General features: G+C 38.1%; 1 protein-coding gene across 4 annotated transcripts in view; it reads right to left on the bottom strand.

Moving 5' to 3' along the window:
- LOC119879107 (ankyrin repeat domain-containing protein 26-like) overlaps window positions 1-16,015 on the bottom strand; it is a 35,374-nt gene extending 19,359 nt beyond the window's left edge. For 2 of the 4 annotated variants that reach the window (XM_038589557.1, XM_038589555.1), the window contains exons 1-5: window positions 15,831-16,014; window positions 14,080-14,113; window positions 13,542-13,695; window positions 3,304-3,517; window positions 1,341-1,437 (exon numbers count right to left, since the gene is read on the bottom strand). In XM_038589557.1, the coding sequence (XP_038445485.1) occupies window positions 1,341-1,437; window positions 3,304-3,517; window positions 13,542-13,695; window positions 14,080-14,113; window positions 15,831-15,979 (648 nt within the window). In that variant the 5' untranslated portion in view covers window positions 15,980-16,014. Of the gene's footprint in view, window positions 1-1,340; window positions 1,438-3,303; window positions 3,518-13,541; window positions 13,696-14,079; window positions 14,114-15,830 lie in introns of all 4 variants that reach the window. The other 2 variants (XR_005387334.1, XM_038589556.1) reach the window with 2 other exon arrangements.
- Between the last annotated feature and the right edge of the window lie 1,567 nt (window positions 16,016-17,582).

Here is a 17,582-nt window from a genome sequence, read left to right on the forward strand (position 1 = left end):
GGTGAATGGGTGACGGGCACTGAGGGGGGCACTTGACGGGATGAGCACTGGGTGTTATTCTGTATGTTGGTAAATTGAACACCAATAAAAAATAAATTTATTATAAAAAACAAGAAGTAAAGAAGAGCAATATAGTAAAGAAGTTGAAATCAAACAACTTCAACTTAATCTTAGAAGACGAAACTTGGAATTGAAGGGTGTAAAAAATAATTTGAATCAGGTAAATTTTTGGCAGTAATTGTATATTTCCATCAATATTATTTATAGTATCCCTTTGATATAATACATATTGTTAGGCTTCAAATAGATTAAACATTTCATTTTAACCTAATAGCAACCATGATCTTTGTAGCCACAATTACTACCTTATTGGAATTCTTGGCCTCTCACATATGCCCTATGTATATATTTTGAATGAAGGGATGGAAGGTAAAATGAGATAAATGTTATATTGATTTATTGATTTATGGAATTGTATTTATTTTTACACAGAGCATGGGCTGGGGGGAAAGGAGTAGAGGGAGAGGGAGGGAAAAGAATCTCCAGCAGACTCTGGTTCTGAGTCTCATGATCTGAGTCTCCAGCCTCACCTGGTTCGGAGTCTCGTGATCGTGAGATCATGACCTGAGCCATAAAAAGAGTTGGACACTTAACCCACTGAGCCCCCAGGTGTCCCAGTTTTGAATTTTTTAATGTTGAAATATGAGCTAGATTTCCTTGAGATGCTGATGAAGCTAGTTAAATGTTTTACACAGAAATTTTATTTCACAATACTATGTCTACTTGTATTTTTACTCTATGGCACATTTTGCTGTCATTTAATTTAAAATTTGAATTATTCATTGAGGATGAAAAGCCTTGTTATAAAAAAGGCCACTCTTGAACATTTTTTTTAAGTTCTCTTAAGCCTTTTGACTTTTTTTTTTTTAATGATAAGATCCAAAATCCTAATGAAAATGTGTCTCTAGGTTATAGAAGAGCAAAATGATGTTCAGAGGCAGCTTTCGCGAGAACAGAATGCCCAGAGTATTACATGATGGAATACTATTTTTTTTGTATATTTGTTATTGGAGTTCGATTTGCCAACATACAGCATAACACCCAGTGCTCACCTGTCAAATGCCCCCTCAGTGCCCGTCACCCAGTCTCCCCACCCCCCGCCCACCTCCCCTTCCACTATCCCTTGTTCATTTCTCAGAGTTAGGAGTCTCTAATGTGTTGTCACCCTCTCTACTTTTTCCCACTGATTTTCTCTCCTTTCCCCTATAATCCTTTTCAGTATTTTTATAGTCCCCATAGAGTGAAACCATATGATGTTTGTCTGTCTATGATTGACTTACTTCACTCAGCTCTTCTTTACTTCTTAATTGCTCCTTAATATTTATATATAAAATTTCAGCACTTCTTCTTTTTTCTTTTTCTTGTTTTAAGGTCAATCTGCAAATGCATGTGTTCATTTTAAAATTTGTTTTGTTAGCAACAAAACTTTTATTTTATGATCTGGTTCCACATATGTTGGTTCATTATCCAAAGGAAATTTTTCTGTTCTCAATTTTTTTCCCTTTCTAGGGCTCATGTTTTTCAATTTATCACTTCAATATCTTCAAAACGATATATAGTTTAAAAGAAGCAATGAGAAAGCATTTTGCAACTTAGTAAGTTTTAGTCAGTAATAACTCTGGGAGATGTTGTAAGCAAAGGAATTCTGAAATTATTTAAGAAAGGGTTCAAAATTGTCATTTTTCTCCACAAAGTCATAATTACACTTCAATTAAGGCAAATCATTTCATTACTAATTAAAAAGAGCAGTTGCTGTTTATCAACAACTTTATAAATTCACTAGAAATACATTTTTATTTCACAAAACATCACAGGTACCTCTAAAAATGATCTTCAGTGTAAGACAGCATCAGCAGATGTCGTTTACACACCATACACCTGCAGATGACTCTGATCCAGCACTAGACTAGGGAGCCTAAAATCTATTGCCCATGCTTTTTATGTTTCTTATTCTGTAATATTCTCAACCTTGTTGATCATTATGTATTTTATAAATCATTTGAAAACTCCTTTGAAAACATCACAGGGTCCATATTAATTAAGTAAAGAATAGAGTAAGATGTGCTTTCAGCATAGACTTTTGAATTAATTTTCTTTATATATGTGAGAAATGTTAAAAAAAACTTAACCATTAATCGTTTTTCCATTTTACTTTTTAACCCCTGCATATGTTAAGAATAAACCAATTTTTCTGTCTTGAGAAAAATTGGCCATTTCTCTGTTGGGGGGCATATAATATAAAATTTCCTGAGAACAATTTAAAAATATGGATCAGAGACCTCTACTAAATATTTTTATACATTAACACAATACTATATTAAAGAATTTATTCCAATTAACCAAGACTGTAGAAACAGAATTAAATAAAAGACATTCCTTATAGCATTAATTAAACTATAGGAAAATGGAAAACAACCAAAATTCAATTTGTTAAATAATGAGGTTTACATATGATGGACTTCTACATGGTCATTAAAATTATGCTTTAGAATATACATTAAATTATTAGAAGTATTCACTGTTAAAACCTTGCAGTATTATTTCAAAGAATCTCACACTTTACAACTTTTTTTTAAAAAAAAATTGGAGTTCAATTTGCCAACATACAGCATATCACCCAGTGCTCACCCCGTCAAGTGCCCCCCCTTAGTGCCCATCAGCCAGTCACCCCAGCCTCCACTCACCTCCCTTTCCACTACACCTTGTTTGTTTCCCAGAGTTACGTGTCTCTCATGTTCTGTCACCCTCACTGATATTTCCCTCTCATTTTCTCTCCTTTCCCCTTTATTCCCTTTCATTAATTTTTATATTCCCCAAATGAATGAGACCATATAATGTTTGTCCTTCTCCGATGGACTTATTTCACTCAGCATAATACCCTCCAGTTCCACCCACGTGGAAGCAAATGGTGGGTATCTGTCGTTTCTAATGGCTGAGGAATATTCCATTGTATATACATAGACCACTGCTTCTTTACCCATTCGTCTTCTGATACTTCACATTTCTAATGGAGTTTCCTTCCCTATAAAATCCCAGAAGGCAAATTAGCAATTACAAAACTTCTCCTACACATCTGCAGCATAAAAGTAAGTATTTCAAGGGGTTCCTGGCTGGCTCAGTTGACAGAGCATGTGACTCTTGATCTCATAGTTGTGAGTTCAAGCCCCACGCTGAGTGTGGAGTCTATTAAAAAAAAAAAAAAGTAAATAGTTGAAATATTTCCTTAAAACCAAGATGTCATACCTTAAACTGTAGAGTTCTCGTTCCCATTCCACTTTTTGATGCTCTAACTGAGATTTCATTTCTTTTGTTTCTGATAGCAACTGTTCTAGTCCATTGACCTTATATTCCACTTGTAAAATTTTTCTTGTAAGTTGTTCACAGTCTTTTCTTTTTAATTCTATTGATCTTTTGTATTTAAGAATTGCATTCTGGATTGTCAATACGCTAACAGAATCTACACCAGAGGAAAAACAAAAACAGAAATAAAATACAGGAGGCATCAGGGTGGGTCAGGTGGTAAAGCATCCAATTATTGGTTTTGGCTGAGGTCATGATCTCACAGTTGTGGGATTGAACCTGGCACTGGGTGCTGCACTCAGCACAGAGTCTGCTTAAGGTTCTTTACCCCCTCGTTCCCTCCCTCTCTGTTCCTCTCCCCATCTCCTGCTCATGCTCTCTCACAAATTTGTTCTTTTAAAAAGTAAAATAAAACAATATGAGTATTTTTTGCATATAAGGGACCGAGCATGTTCACATTAACTCATTCATACATGAAATAAATATTGAGTAACTTCAACGTAAAGAGATTATACCAGGTGCCTGGGTGGCTCAATCGGTGGGTGTCTGCCTTTGGCTCAGGTCATGATCTTGGTGTCCTGGGATCAAGCCACATGGTGGGCTCCCTGCTTAGTAGGGAGTCTGCTTCTCCCTCTTCCTCTGCCTCTCTCCCTGCTCATGCTCTCTCTCTCAAATAAATGAATAAAATCTTATTATCAATAGAACTTTAAAATCTTTTAAAAAGAAAAGAAAACATGACTGAAACCTTTCTAAACTGAATGAAAACTATAATCCCACAGACCCACAAAGGATCTGGCTAGGAGAGAAGAAATGGAAGTAAACTATTGTAATTTTAAAAAAGATTTTATTTATTTATTCATGAGAGACATGGAGAGAGAGAGAGGCAGAGACACAGGCAGAGGGAGAAGCAGGTTCCCTGAGATAGCCTGATGTGGGACTTGATACAAGGACACTGGGATCACACCCTGAGCCAAAGGTAGATGCTCATCCACTAAGCTACTCATGTGTTCCCTATTGGAATTTTCTTAAACTACATATAATGTGGTATAACACTACAAGAAGGTGGACTGTGATGCTTGAGTCATATGCTTTAAACCCTAAAGCAATCACTAAAATAGCAAATCTTAAGCTTTGTTAAGTAATAAACAAAGCCCATATATACACATATGTGTATATTTATATATATGTATAAATTGAACTCGTAAAAATTAGTTTATTAATCTAAAAGAAAGCAGAAAGCAAAGAAAATGGGAACAAAGCAGGTCAAACGGAAAGCAAACAGGATGAGAGATTTATATCAACTGTATCAATAATCAGAGTAAATGAAAATTGTCAAAAAATAAAAGAAAGAAAGAAAATGGTCTAAAAGCCTCGATTAAAAGGCAGACTGTCAGAATGGATAAAAATGTAAGAGACAACCATAGGCTGCCTATAAAAAATTCAATTTATATGTAAAGACACACACACACAAATAAATAAAATAAATAAATAAATAAATAAATGTAAAGACACAAATTTGTGAAAAGGACAAAAATAAGGATATACCACACACACTTGACAAAAGAAGGCTGAGCTTGAGTAGCAATATTAATGCCAGGCAAAATAGATTTCAAAGCAATATATATTCTCGTGATGTATAAGGTCATTTGTTAATGATGAAAGGGTCGACAAATAAGCATAACAAACCTAAATGCTTATGAATCTATTAATAACATCAAAATACATAAGGCAAAAATCAACAGAACTGCAAAGAGAAACAGGCAAATTTACAATTTTAGTCTGAGATTTTATTTTATTTTATTTTTTTTAATTTTTTTTATTTATTTATGATAGTCACAGAGAGAGAGAGAGAGAGGCAGAGACATAGGCAGAGGGAGAAGCAGGCTTCACGCACCAGGAGCCCGACGTGGGATTCGATCCCGGGTCTCCAGGATCGCGCCCTGGGCCAAAGGCAGGCGCCAAACCGCTGCGCCACCCAGGGATCCCTAGTCTGAGATTTTAATAGGCAGAAAATCATCAAGGATATAGAAGACTTGACCACCACCATCTTTCTCAAGTATCCATGGAGCATTTACCAAAAGAGATTATATTCTGGGTCATAAAATAAACCTTAATAAAGGGAGCTAAGTCAAAAGGATTGAAGTCATGAAAGTGTGTTCTGTGACCACAAAGTGATCAAATTAGAAATGAAGAACAAACCTACCTCTGGAAAATATTCAAATACTTGCAAACTGATTAATAATGCACATCTAAATAACCCCTGGGTCTGGGTACCTAGGTGGCTCAATGGATTAAGTGTCTGCCTTTAGCTCAGGTCATGAGCTCCGGGTCCTGGGATTGAGCCCCATGTTGGGCTTCCCACTCAGAGGGAAGGACGCTTACCCCTCTGGACCTCCCTTCGCCTATGCGCTCTCTTTCTCTCTCTCTCCTTCTCTTTCAAATACATAAAAATCTTTTAAAAACCCTTGGAATAAAGAAGTAATGAAAAAAGAAATTACAAAGTATCACATATTGAATGAAAATAAAAACATAATATGTTAAAAATTTCTGGAATCCTCCAAGAATAGCACTCATCTCACCATTTATAGCACTGAGGTATATATTAAAAAGAGAAGGAGGTGGGGCAAGATGGCAGAAAAGTAGGGTCCCGAAGTCACCAGTCCCCACCAACTTACCTAGATAACTTTCAAATCATCCTGAAAACCTATGAATTCGGCCTGAGATTTAAAGAGAGAAGAGCTGGAATGCTACAGTCAGAAGAGTTCGCGCTTCTATCAAGGTAGGAAGACGGAAAAACATAAAGAAATAAAAAAGCATCCAAGGGGGAGGAGCCCCCATGAGGAGCCAGGCAAAGGCCACGCAGCTAGTGCCCCCAGGACAGGAAACCCCAGTCCTGGAGAAGCAGAAACTTTACCAATCTTCCTGGAAGGAAAGGCGCTTGCAGGGAGCTCGGGCAGGATCCCAGAAGGGGTACAGATGCCCTCAGGCTCCCAGGGGCACTAAAAGAGCAACTGCACTCTGGGGGAGATCCCTCCACACACTACTGGCTGAGCTCCCTAAAGGGCTGGACGCCGCGCCCAGTGGGGCCCCGGGAGCAGCTCAGGTGGTGGCCACTGTGCGGCCCCGGGAATGTGATTCCAGCGGTGCAGACCCCAGAGCCCAGGGCACCGGGGACACAGCCTAGGATCCGGCACTCCCCCCGGGGCAGGTAGAGGCCGGGAGGACACAGGGCAGCAAGGACGCTCCTGCTGCCACGTGGCCCCGAGCTGTGCAAATCTACGCCCCCTGCCCCCGGACCACCCAGGCCCCTGCGGACTGGGAGCTGTGGTAGTTACTGTGGGAGCTGACTCAAGAGATGGAGAGCTGGCTGCTGCCACTCTTGTTGTTCCTCCTGCTGTCACCTTGTACCTGGGACTGAACAGGAGCTTCACAGGATAAACAGCTTGCACTGAGCCCTGCACCTGGCAAGGGGCTGGGCAGCTCCCCCAGGTGCACACACCTGAGAATCACCACAGCGGGCCCCTCCCCCAGAAAACCAGCTGGAAGGACAGGGGAAAAAGCATTGACCAAGCAGCACTGGAAAGTCCCAGGGGAAGTCAAGGGATTTATAGTATATAGAATCAGAGGATACCTCCTCTTGCTTTTTGTTTTCTGTTTGTCCTCCCCCTTGCCCCCCTTTCCTCTCTTTTTCTCCTTTTTCCAGTACAACTTCTTTTTGGCCACTCTGCATTGAACAAAATGACTAGAAGGAAAAACTCACCTCAAAAGAAAGAATCAGAAACAGTCCTCTATCCCACAGAGTTACAAAATCTGGATTACAATTCAATGTCAGAAAGCGAATTCAGAAACACAATTATAAAGCTACTGGTGGCTCTAGAAAAAAGCATAAAGGACTCAAGAGACTTTATGACTGCAGAATTTAGATCTCATCAGGCAGAAATTAAAAATCAATTAAATAAGATGCAATCCAAACTGGAGGTCCTAACAATGAGGGTTAAAGAGGTAGAAGAACCAGTGAGTGACATAGAAGACAAGTTGATGGCAAGGAAGGAAAAAAAGAGAAAAACAATTAAAGGGTCATGAGGAAAGGTTAAGGGAAACAAATGACAGCCTCAGAAGGAAAAATCTAGTTTAACTTAGGGTTAATAGGGGTTCCAGAGGCCACCGAAAGAGACAGAGGACCAGAAAGCATATTTGAACAAATCATAGCTGGGAACCTCTCTAATGTGGGAAGGGAAACAGGCAACCAGATCCAGGAGATAGAGAGATCGCCCCCTGAAATCAATAAAAACCACTCAACACCTTGATAGTTAACAGTGAAACTTGCAAATTCCAAAGATAAAGAAAAGATCCTTAAAGCAGCAAGAGACAAGAGATTCCTAACCTTTATGGAGAGAAGTATTAGGATAACAGCAGACCTCTCCACAGAGACCTAGCAGGCCAGAAAGGGCTGGCAGGATATAGTCAGGGTCCTAAATGAGAAGAACCTGCAGCCAAGAATACTTTATCCAGCAAGGCTCTCATTCACGATAAAAGGAGAGAGAAAGAACTTCCAAGACAGGCAGGAACTGAAAGAATATGTGACCACCAAACCAGTTCTGAAAGAAATATAAAGGGGGACTCTGTAAAAGAAAGAGGAAGTCCAAGGAAACAATCCACAAAAACAGGGACTGAATAGGTATCATGATGGCACTAAATTCATAACTTTCAAGAGTAACTCTGAACATGAATGGGCTTATTGACCCCATCAAAAGGCGCAGGGTTTCAGACTGGATAAAAAGAGCAAGACCCATCTATTTGCTGTCTATAAGAGACTCATTTTAGACCTAAGAACACCTACAGCCTGAAAATAAAAGGTTGGAGAACCCTTTACCATTCAAATGGTCCTCAAAAGAAACCAGGGATACCTATCCTTATATCATCTAAATTAAAGTTTATCCCAAAGACTGTAGTGAGAGATGAAGAGGGACACTATATCATACTTAAAGGATCTCTCCAACAAGAGGACCTAACAATCATGAGTATTTATGCCCCGAATGCGGGAGCTGCCAAGTATAACAGTCAATTAGTAACCAAAATTAAGACATACTTAGCTAATAGTACACTAAAACGGGGAGATTTTAACATGTCGCTTTCTGTAAATGACACATCTTCTAAGCCCAATATCTCCAAAGAAACAAGAGCTTTCAATGATGCACTGCACCAGATGGATTTCACAGATATTTACAGAACTTTACAGACAAATGCAACTGAATACACGTTCTTCTCAAGTGCACAAGGAACTTTATCCAAAATAGACCACATACTGGGTAACAAATCAGGTCTCAACTGATAACAAAAATCTGAGATTGTCCCCAGCATATTTTCAGACCATAATGCTTTGAAACAGGACTAAATCACAAGAAGAATATTAGAAGAAATGGAAACATGTGGAGGTTAACTACCATCCTGGTAAAAGATGAAAGGGTCAACCAGGAAATTCAGGAAGAATTAAAAAGAGTCATGGAAACTAATGAGAATGAAGATACGACTGTTCAAAATCTTGGGATACAGCAATAGCACTCCTGAGGGGGAAATATATCGCAATATAAGCATCCCTCAAAAAACTGGAAAGAACCCATATGTAAAAGCTAATCTTGTATCTAAAGTTGCTGGAGAAAGAACAGCAAATAAAACCTACACCCAGCAGAAAAAGACAATTAATAAAGATTTGAGCAGAACTCAATGAAATAGAGAGTCGAAGAACTGTGAAACAGATCAACAAAACCAGGAGTTGGTTCTTTGAAAGAATAAGATACACGAACCATTAGCCAGCCTTATTTTTTAAAAATTTTTTATTTATTTATGATAGTCACACACACACACACACACACACACACACACAGGCAGAGACATAGGCAGAGGGAGAAGCAGGCTCCATGCACCAGGAGCGTGACTTGGGATTCGATCCCGGGTCTCCAGGATCGCGCCCTGGGCCAAAGGCAGGCGCTAAACCACTGCACCACCCAAGGATCCCCATTAGCCAGCCTTATTAAAAACAAGAGAGAAAAGACTCAAATTAGTCACAAATAAAAATGGAGAGATCACCACCAATACCACAGAAATACAAACGATTTTAAACACTTAGTATGAGCAGCTATACACGAATAAATTAGGCAATCTAGAAGAAATGGGACTCATTTCTGGAAAACCACAAACTAGCAAAACTGGAACAAGAAGAAATAGAAAGTCCAAAAAGGCCAAACACCAGGGAGGAAATTGAAGATATCATCAAAAACCTCCCAAGACACAAAAGTCCAGGGCCAGATGGCTTCCCAGGGGAATTCTATCAAACATTTGTAGAAGAAACAATACCTAGTCTACTAAAGCTGCTCCAAAAGATAGAAAGAGATGGAGTACTTCCAAACTCATTCTATGAGGCCAGCATCCCCTTAATTCCAAAACCCAAGACCCCACCAAAAAGGAGAGGTAGAGAGAATAAGCCTGATGAACACAGATGCAAAAATGCTCAACAAGATAGTAGCCAATAGGATCCAAAAATACATTAGGAAGATTATTCACCATAACCCAGTAGGATTTATCCCCAGGATGCAAGGCTGGTTCACCACTCGTAAAGCAATCAATGTGATTGATCATATCAAGAAGAGAAAAAACAAGAACCATACGACCCTCTCAATAGAGGCAGAGAACGCATTTGACAAACTACAGCATCCATTCCTGATCAAACCTCTTCAGGGTGTAGGGATAGAGGGAACATTCCTCAGCATCTTAAAAGCCATCTATGAAAAGCCCACAGCAAATATTATTCTCAATGGGGAAGCACTGGGAGCCTTACCCCTAAGATCAGGAACAAGACACGGATATCCACTCTCACCACTGCTATTCAACAGAGTACTAGAAGTCCTAGCCTCAGCAATCAGAAAACAAAAAGAAATAAAATGCATTCACACTGGCAAAGAAGTCAAATGCTCCCTCTTTGTGGTTGACATGATACTGTACATAGAAAACCCAAAAGACTCCACCCCAAGACTGCTAGAACTCATACAGCAATTCAGCAGTGTGGCAGGATACCAAATCAATGTCCAGAAATCAGGGGCATTTCTATACACTAACAATGAGACTGAAGAAAGAAATTAAGGGGTCAATCCAATTGACAACTGCACCCAAAACCATGAGATGCCTAGGAATAAACCTAACCAAAGAGGTAAAGGATCTCTACCCTCAAAAGTATAGAACACTTCTGAAGGAAATTGAGGAAGACACAAAGAGATGGAAAAATATGCCATGCTCATGGATTGGAAGAATGAATATTGGGAAAATGTCAATGGTACCCAGGGAAATTTATACATTTAATGCAATCCCTATCAAAATACCATGGACTTTCTTCAGAGAGTTGAAACAAATCATCGGAAGAGTTGTATGGAATCAGAAAAGACACCGAATAGCCAGGGGAATATTAAAAAAGAAAACCAGAGCTGGGGGCATCAAAGTGCCAGATTTCAGGGTGTACCACAAAGCTGTGATCATCAAGACAGTGTGGTACTGGCACAAAAACAGACACCTAGGAAAATGAAAAAGAATAGAGAATCCAGAAATGGGCCCTCGACTCTATGGTCAAGTTATATTCGACAAAGCAGGAAAGACTATCCACTGGAAAAAAAGACAGTCTCTTCAATAAATGGTGCTGGGAAAACTGGACAGTCACGTGCATAACAATGAAACTAGACCATTCTCTTAAACTATACACAAAGAAAAACTCAAAATGGATGAAAGATCTAAATGTGAGACAGGAATCCATCAGAATCCTAGAGGAGAACACAGGCAACACCCTTTTTGAACTTGGCCACAGCAACTTCTTGCAAGATACATCCATGAAGGCAAGAGAAACCAAAGCAAAAATGAACAGCAAAATAAACAGTCAACAAAACTAAAAGACAGCCTCCAGAATGGAGAAGATATTGGCAAATGACCTATCAGATAAAGGGCTAGTATCCAAGATCTATAAAGAACTTAGTAAATTCAACAGCAAAGAAACAAACAATCCAATCATGAAATGGGCAAAAGACATCAACAGAATTTTCACAGAGGAAGACATAGACACGGCCAACAAGCACATGAGGAAATGCTCCGAATCAGGGGCCATCAGGGAAAAAGAAACAACAACCACAATGAGATACCACCTCACACCAGTAAGAATGGGGAAAATTAACAAGACAGGAAACAACAAATGTTGGAGAGGATGCGGAGAAAAGGGAACCCTCTTACACTGTTGGTGGGAATGTGAACTGGTGCAGCCACTCTGGAGAACTGTGTGAAGATTCCTCTAAGACTTAAAAATAGATCTACCCTATGACCCAGCAGCTGCACTGCTGGGGATTTACCCAAAGATCCAGATGCAGTGAAATGCCGGGACACCTGTACCCCAATGTTTATAGCAGCAATGTATAGTAGCCAAACTGTGGAAAGAGCCTTGGTGTCTTTCGAAAGATGAAAGGATAAAGAAGATGTGGTCTATGTATATGATGGATTATTACTCAGCCACTAGAAATGACAAATACCTACCATTTACTTCGACATGGATGGAACTGCAGGGTACTATGCTGAGTGAAGTAAGTCAATCGGAGAAGGACAAACATTATATGGTCTTATTTATTTGGGGAATATAAAAAATAGTGAAAGGGAATAAAGTGGAAAGGAGAGAAAATGAGTGAAAATATCAGGGACGGTGACAGAACATGAGAGACTCCTAATTCTCGGAAACAAACACGGCATGGTGGAAAGGGGAGGTGGGCGAGGGGTTGGGGTGACTGGGTGATGGGCACTGAGGGGGGGCACTTGATGGGATGAGCACTGGGTGTTATGCTATCTGTTGGCAAATTGAACTCCAATTTAAAAAATAATAAGATATCAAAAACAAAAACAAAGATTTATCAACACTTGACAAATAAGAAATAAACCTAACTTTTTAAATGACAAAAATTTTGACAGCTCAATGAAGATACACAGATGTTAAATAAGCTCAACATTATCAGTTATTAGGGAATTGTATATTACAACCATAAATGTATATATTTATACACATATATATGTATTTATGTGTGTGTGTGTGTGTGTATACATATATACACCATACCCATCCATGGCTACGATTAAAAAACTGATCATACTAAGTACTGATAAATATAGATGGAGGAGTTAGAAACCCTCAGACACTGCTGGTGGGTTTAGAAAATAGTACAATGACTTTAGAAAACAATTTGGCAGTTTCATAATAAGGCAATATGAAGAGACAGGAGACTAAGAGAGATGGATATGTTAACTGTCTAAATTACAGTTATGGTTTCACATGTGTATATATATGACAAAACTATCAAATTATATACTTCATACACGTGCAGTTTACCTAACTAGGGCTGTTGGAGAAAGAAAGCCTCTATTATATGAAAAACCATCTAAGACAGTGGCTGAGACATGGATGGAAAGATGGATATGAAACCATACAAGATGAAGCTAGTGGCCTATGGTCTTTCACCTCATAGCATTAAGTAGTAATAGCTAAGCTTTAAGCAAGGGGGTAACGTGATGAAATGTAAATTTTTAAAAATGTATAGTAATTATGGTTGCAGTGTACACCAAGATCCTGAGAGGTGGAATGGCAGGGAAAACAGTCCTGAGGTTAGCTCAGTAATCTAGGAGAAAAATAATGGTAACCTGACCTTGGGTGAAGACACAGAAGAGAAGCAGAGTTCACAAACACATCAAGTGTGCCATTCCCACGTGGACAACCATAATGGAAATTATAGTTCTTTTTTTTTTTTAATTTTTATTTATTTATGATAGTCACACACAGAGAGAGAGAAAGAGAGAGGCAGAGACATAGGCAGAAGGAGAAGCAGGCTCCATGCACCGGGAGCCCAACGTGGGATTCGATCCGGGTCTCCAGGATCGCGCCCTGGGCCAAAGGCAGGCGCCAAACCGCTGCGCCACCCAGGGATCCCTGGAAATTATAGTTCTTTGGCTGAGAGTATTCAATAGTTCTCTATTTTAATATAAAACATACTTCTGAGATGAGTAGCTCTATAACTCCTCAGTGTTGTGTGGCGCAGCGCTAGACGAGATGTGCACATATTACTACAACCATATATACAGAAAAAGGCTTTATATTTATACGACGGCCCTACCTTTACAATCCATTCCAAGTTCAATGAGCAACAGGGAACTCTTATAATCAGAGTATTGCAACTTGCAATCCTCTGAAGCTGTTTCAGATGACTGAGTTAAGTCATCAAGATGCTCGTCATCAAGATGCTCCGCAGAATTCACTTGCTTTTTGACCTACAAATAAATAATACTATTTCAAAATGTCATCCAAATATTTATAAAATATACTAAGTGTAGAAAGATGATAAATATCCATCTTTTTATAAAAGCAAAAACATAGGTACTTTTTAAAAGAACTGATTTTTATCAAAAAGACCTTTATCAATAATTGGTGTTTCTGAATAATTTTTTCACAGATGTCTATACAACAAAGGAAAATTTTCATTTTTTCACTATGCGTTTCATAAAGTAATTTTTTTTACCACGGAATAATGTTTCTGATAAATATGAAATATCAAAATAATATAATAAAAATATATCATGAATGAAATAGAATTATAATATAATAAAAATATATCATAAATGAAATAGAATTATATATTTTGTTTGTTTGTCTACCTTGTTCTTTTCCTTAGATGTTTTCTTTGCAGGTCTAAAAAGAGGAAGGATTCTTTTCAGGAAAATATTAAATACTTAAAATACAAAGAATATTTAAAGCATATCTAAGCAATATTAATAGCAATATTAACAAAGTATTAAATTTAGATCAAAATTGCAAAAGTAAAGGAAAATCATAATGTTACTTACATTATTTGATAGGGGTAAATATACCACATTTTTTGTTGTCATTTTCAATAAAAACAAGTTTTCACTAAATCAATTTGGAAAGTGCAAACTGTTTTTTTAATGACATAAGCCCTTTTTAAATAATCGTGATATTAGTGTTTTGAAGTTTTACTGTGCAACTACTATGCATTATTTGGGACAGTTTACATATCCTAAAGGGGTTTTAGGCCTTACACAAACCGTATGAAGTAGGCAATTATACTGGGTATCTTTTCACAGGAAGCAAATGAGGCACAGAAATTCTAAGGAACTTCCCCAAGCCCATACACCTGGTAGGAGCAGACCACCCAGAACTCAAGTCCAGGAAATGTCCCTTCCAAACATGTGTTTTAAAATATGTGGTAAAAGTAAGTTAAGTATTTCTAAGTAATGTGATACCAATTGAATCTATAGTATTATTCCATTTCTAGCTATAATTATTCTAGAAATAATTTCTGAATCTTACATACATTTTTAATTTTTTATTTTTTTAAAAGATTTTATTTATTTATTCCTTCACTAGAGAGACACACAGAGAGAGACAGGCAGAGACATACAGAGGGAGAAACAGGCTCCCCCACAAGGAGCCTGGTGTCGGACCCCAGGATCACGCCCTGAGCCCAAGGCAAGACACTCAACTGCTGTGCGACCCCGGCATCCCACACACATTTTTTAATTAAAACACTTCATACCTAGGCAGTATTGAAAATCTACTTTCAATAAACTAAAGATTTAATTCGTCTAAAGAAGTTCATTAATGGGCATTCCTTTACTCATTCAAATGTTCATTCATGGATTCAACAATTACTCATGAAGCACACAATATGTGTCAATGACGCTGCTGGTACAGTAACTGTGGCTCTTGTAATTTAGAACTTTATAATCCAAAAGTAATAATCTATGATAGATGAATAGTTTTTCAATTGTAAATAAACATATTGTAAATAAACAAAACCATTCCCCTTTCCCCAGAACCTAAACAAATATTAACTTAATATAATCAGATACTCCAAAGCCCCTCACAAAATCATAGCTATTCATGATACTGTCAAAGGTACTGAATACCTTAAAACCTATCAAGAAATGATTAGTTCTATTCAGAATCGCCTATGTGTCTGTATATTTACTATTTTATATATATATATATATTTTTTTCAATCGATGAAGGAAAGTATCTGAATATTCAATTATATGAGAATACTGCACGGTGGAACTGATTCTAAATAAACAACCTCTTACCACAAAACTCATATCCTAATCTGGGGGTCCTGGGATCGAGTTCTGCTTTGGGCTCTCCACAGGGAACCTGCTTCGCCCTCTGCCTATGTCTCTGCCTCTCTCTCTCTGTCTCTCACAAATAAATACATGAAATCTTAAAAAAAAAAAAGTCACTCCTCCTCATCCTAACCTTTCAAGTGGTGTTTTTGATATACTTGAGTATTTCTTCCCTCAGCCTGTACGACACTATATTACAGTGTTTTACTTATATAATAATCATAGTTAACGTTCCTTCAGAGGGAAATAAAGAATTTATGGGATTTTACCTTCTTTCATCCTGATCCATTTTACTTAGACTGTTGTCATTACTCACTCGTAGTAGACTACCAGTTAGGGAATCGGCCTCCTCAAAGCCTGGTGTAATCACAGATGCTTTTGATGCCCACTTTACATTTTTATCTTTCTTTATTTCCATGATAGACAAACCAGGATCATTACTTAAAACAAAAATCCAGTTAAAATATCCATTAGAAAGCCAATATTTTCTAATAATTTTACTGGTAAGGAATAAAAAAAATTTTTTGTAAACATCTGTTACCCATCTGAATTCATTTATTAATTCATAGAACAGTTATGAAGTGCAACCATATGCAAGGAAATACACATATACAATTATGATACAATGTCATTTGTGGGGACAAAACTGCCTGTGTAGGACCTGTGGAATCAAGTGCCATTCACCAAGGCACGGGGGAAAAGTCTCATCTGCCCATGCATCGGGTAACAGGCATACGCACTACACACCCAGCTGTGGATCCGGCAAAAGCCCATAAATTGGCGCCACCCTCACCCTCACAGCCACCATCTGGGAGCCCCTGGAAAACACTTAGATAATCACCCATGGGGGTAGAGAGTCTTCGTGGAAAACCAGCTTTCCTGTAGAGAAGTTCTAGCACATCACCAGAGCAAAACAATCAGGTTTGGACACATGGGAGCGGTAGTCATTAAAGACTGGAGGAGGTGACTGCTACTTCAAAGGCAAAGACAGCAATGCAAAAGGATATGACAAAATCAAGGAAATATGACACCAACAAAGGATTACAATAATCTTCCTGTAATCAATCTCAGACACGTGGAGATCTGTAATTTATCCAAGAAAGATTTCAAAATCTCAGTCTTAAGGAAATTCAAGGAGCTACCAGAAAACACAAAAAAGCCAATTCAGGGGTGCCTGGGTGGGTCAGGCAATTAAGTGTCTGACGCTTGATTTCATCTCAGGCTATGATCTCAGGGTCATGAGATTGAGCCTGCATCAGGCTTACACTCAGCACAGTGTCCCTCTCCCTCTGCTATTCCCCCTAGCTCACACACTTTCTCTCGCTAAAATAAATGAATAAAATCTTTAAAAAACAGTTAATTCAATAAAATGAGGAATACACTACATAAACAAAATGAGAAGTTTAATTGAATAGCTGGAAGGGCTTAGTCCAGTTTAAGTGTCTGACCTTGGTTTTGGCTCAGGTCATGATCTCAAGGTCGTGGAATCCCCCCAGGTCTGCTTGAGATCCTCTCTCCATCTCTTTCTCTCTTCTCCCCACTTGCTCTTTCTTTCTTTGCTTTCTTTCTTTCTTTCTTTCACTTTCTTTCTTTCTTCTCTCTCTCTCTCTCTCTCTCTCTCTCTCAAATAAATACATTTTAAAAAATAATTTTAAAGGGACAAAAGAAAAAGAAAATGTTTGGTACTTGTGCAATACTTTTAGCCTAGTATCTAATCCTAATACAAAAAGCTAGATTTACCAACAGAAAATTATATATATTTTTTCATGGACTAAATGCATGCAAGAAAATATTATGAGCATATAGCTATGTAAATTTACAAAAAGACTGAATTTTCCCATAGGAGATTATCGGTTGAATAACTTTAGGGCACTGAAAACAAAAACAAAACCAGCAATTACTGTTTTAAAACTGCCATACAGATAACTCTTCTAGTTAAATTAAACATCCAAAAAAGATGGATCTTCCTGAAAGCAATTATTAAACAATTCTTCTCGACCCAAATTTCAGAAGTAAATCTG

This window comes from Canis lupus, unplaced genomic scaffold (genome assembly GCF_011100685.1).
Source record: "Canis lupus familiaris isolate Mischka breed German Shepherd unplaced genomic scaffold, alternate assembly UU_Cfam_GSD_1.0 chrUn_S278H438, whole genome shotgun sequence".
NCBI lineage: Eukaryota > Metazoa > Chordata > Mammalia > Carnivora > Canidae > Canis > Canis lupus.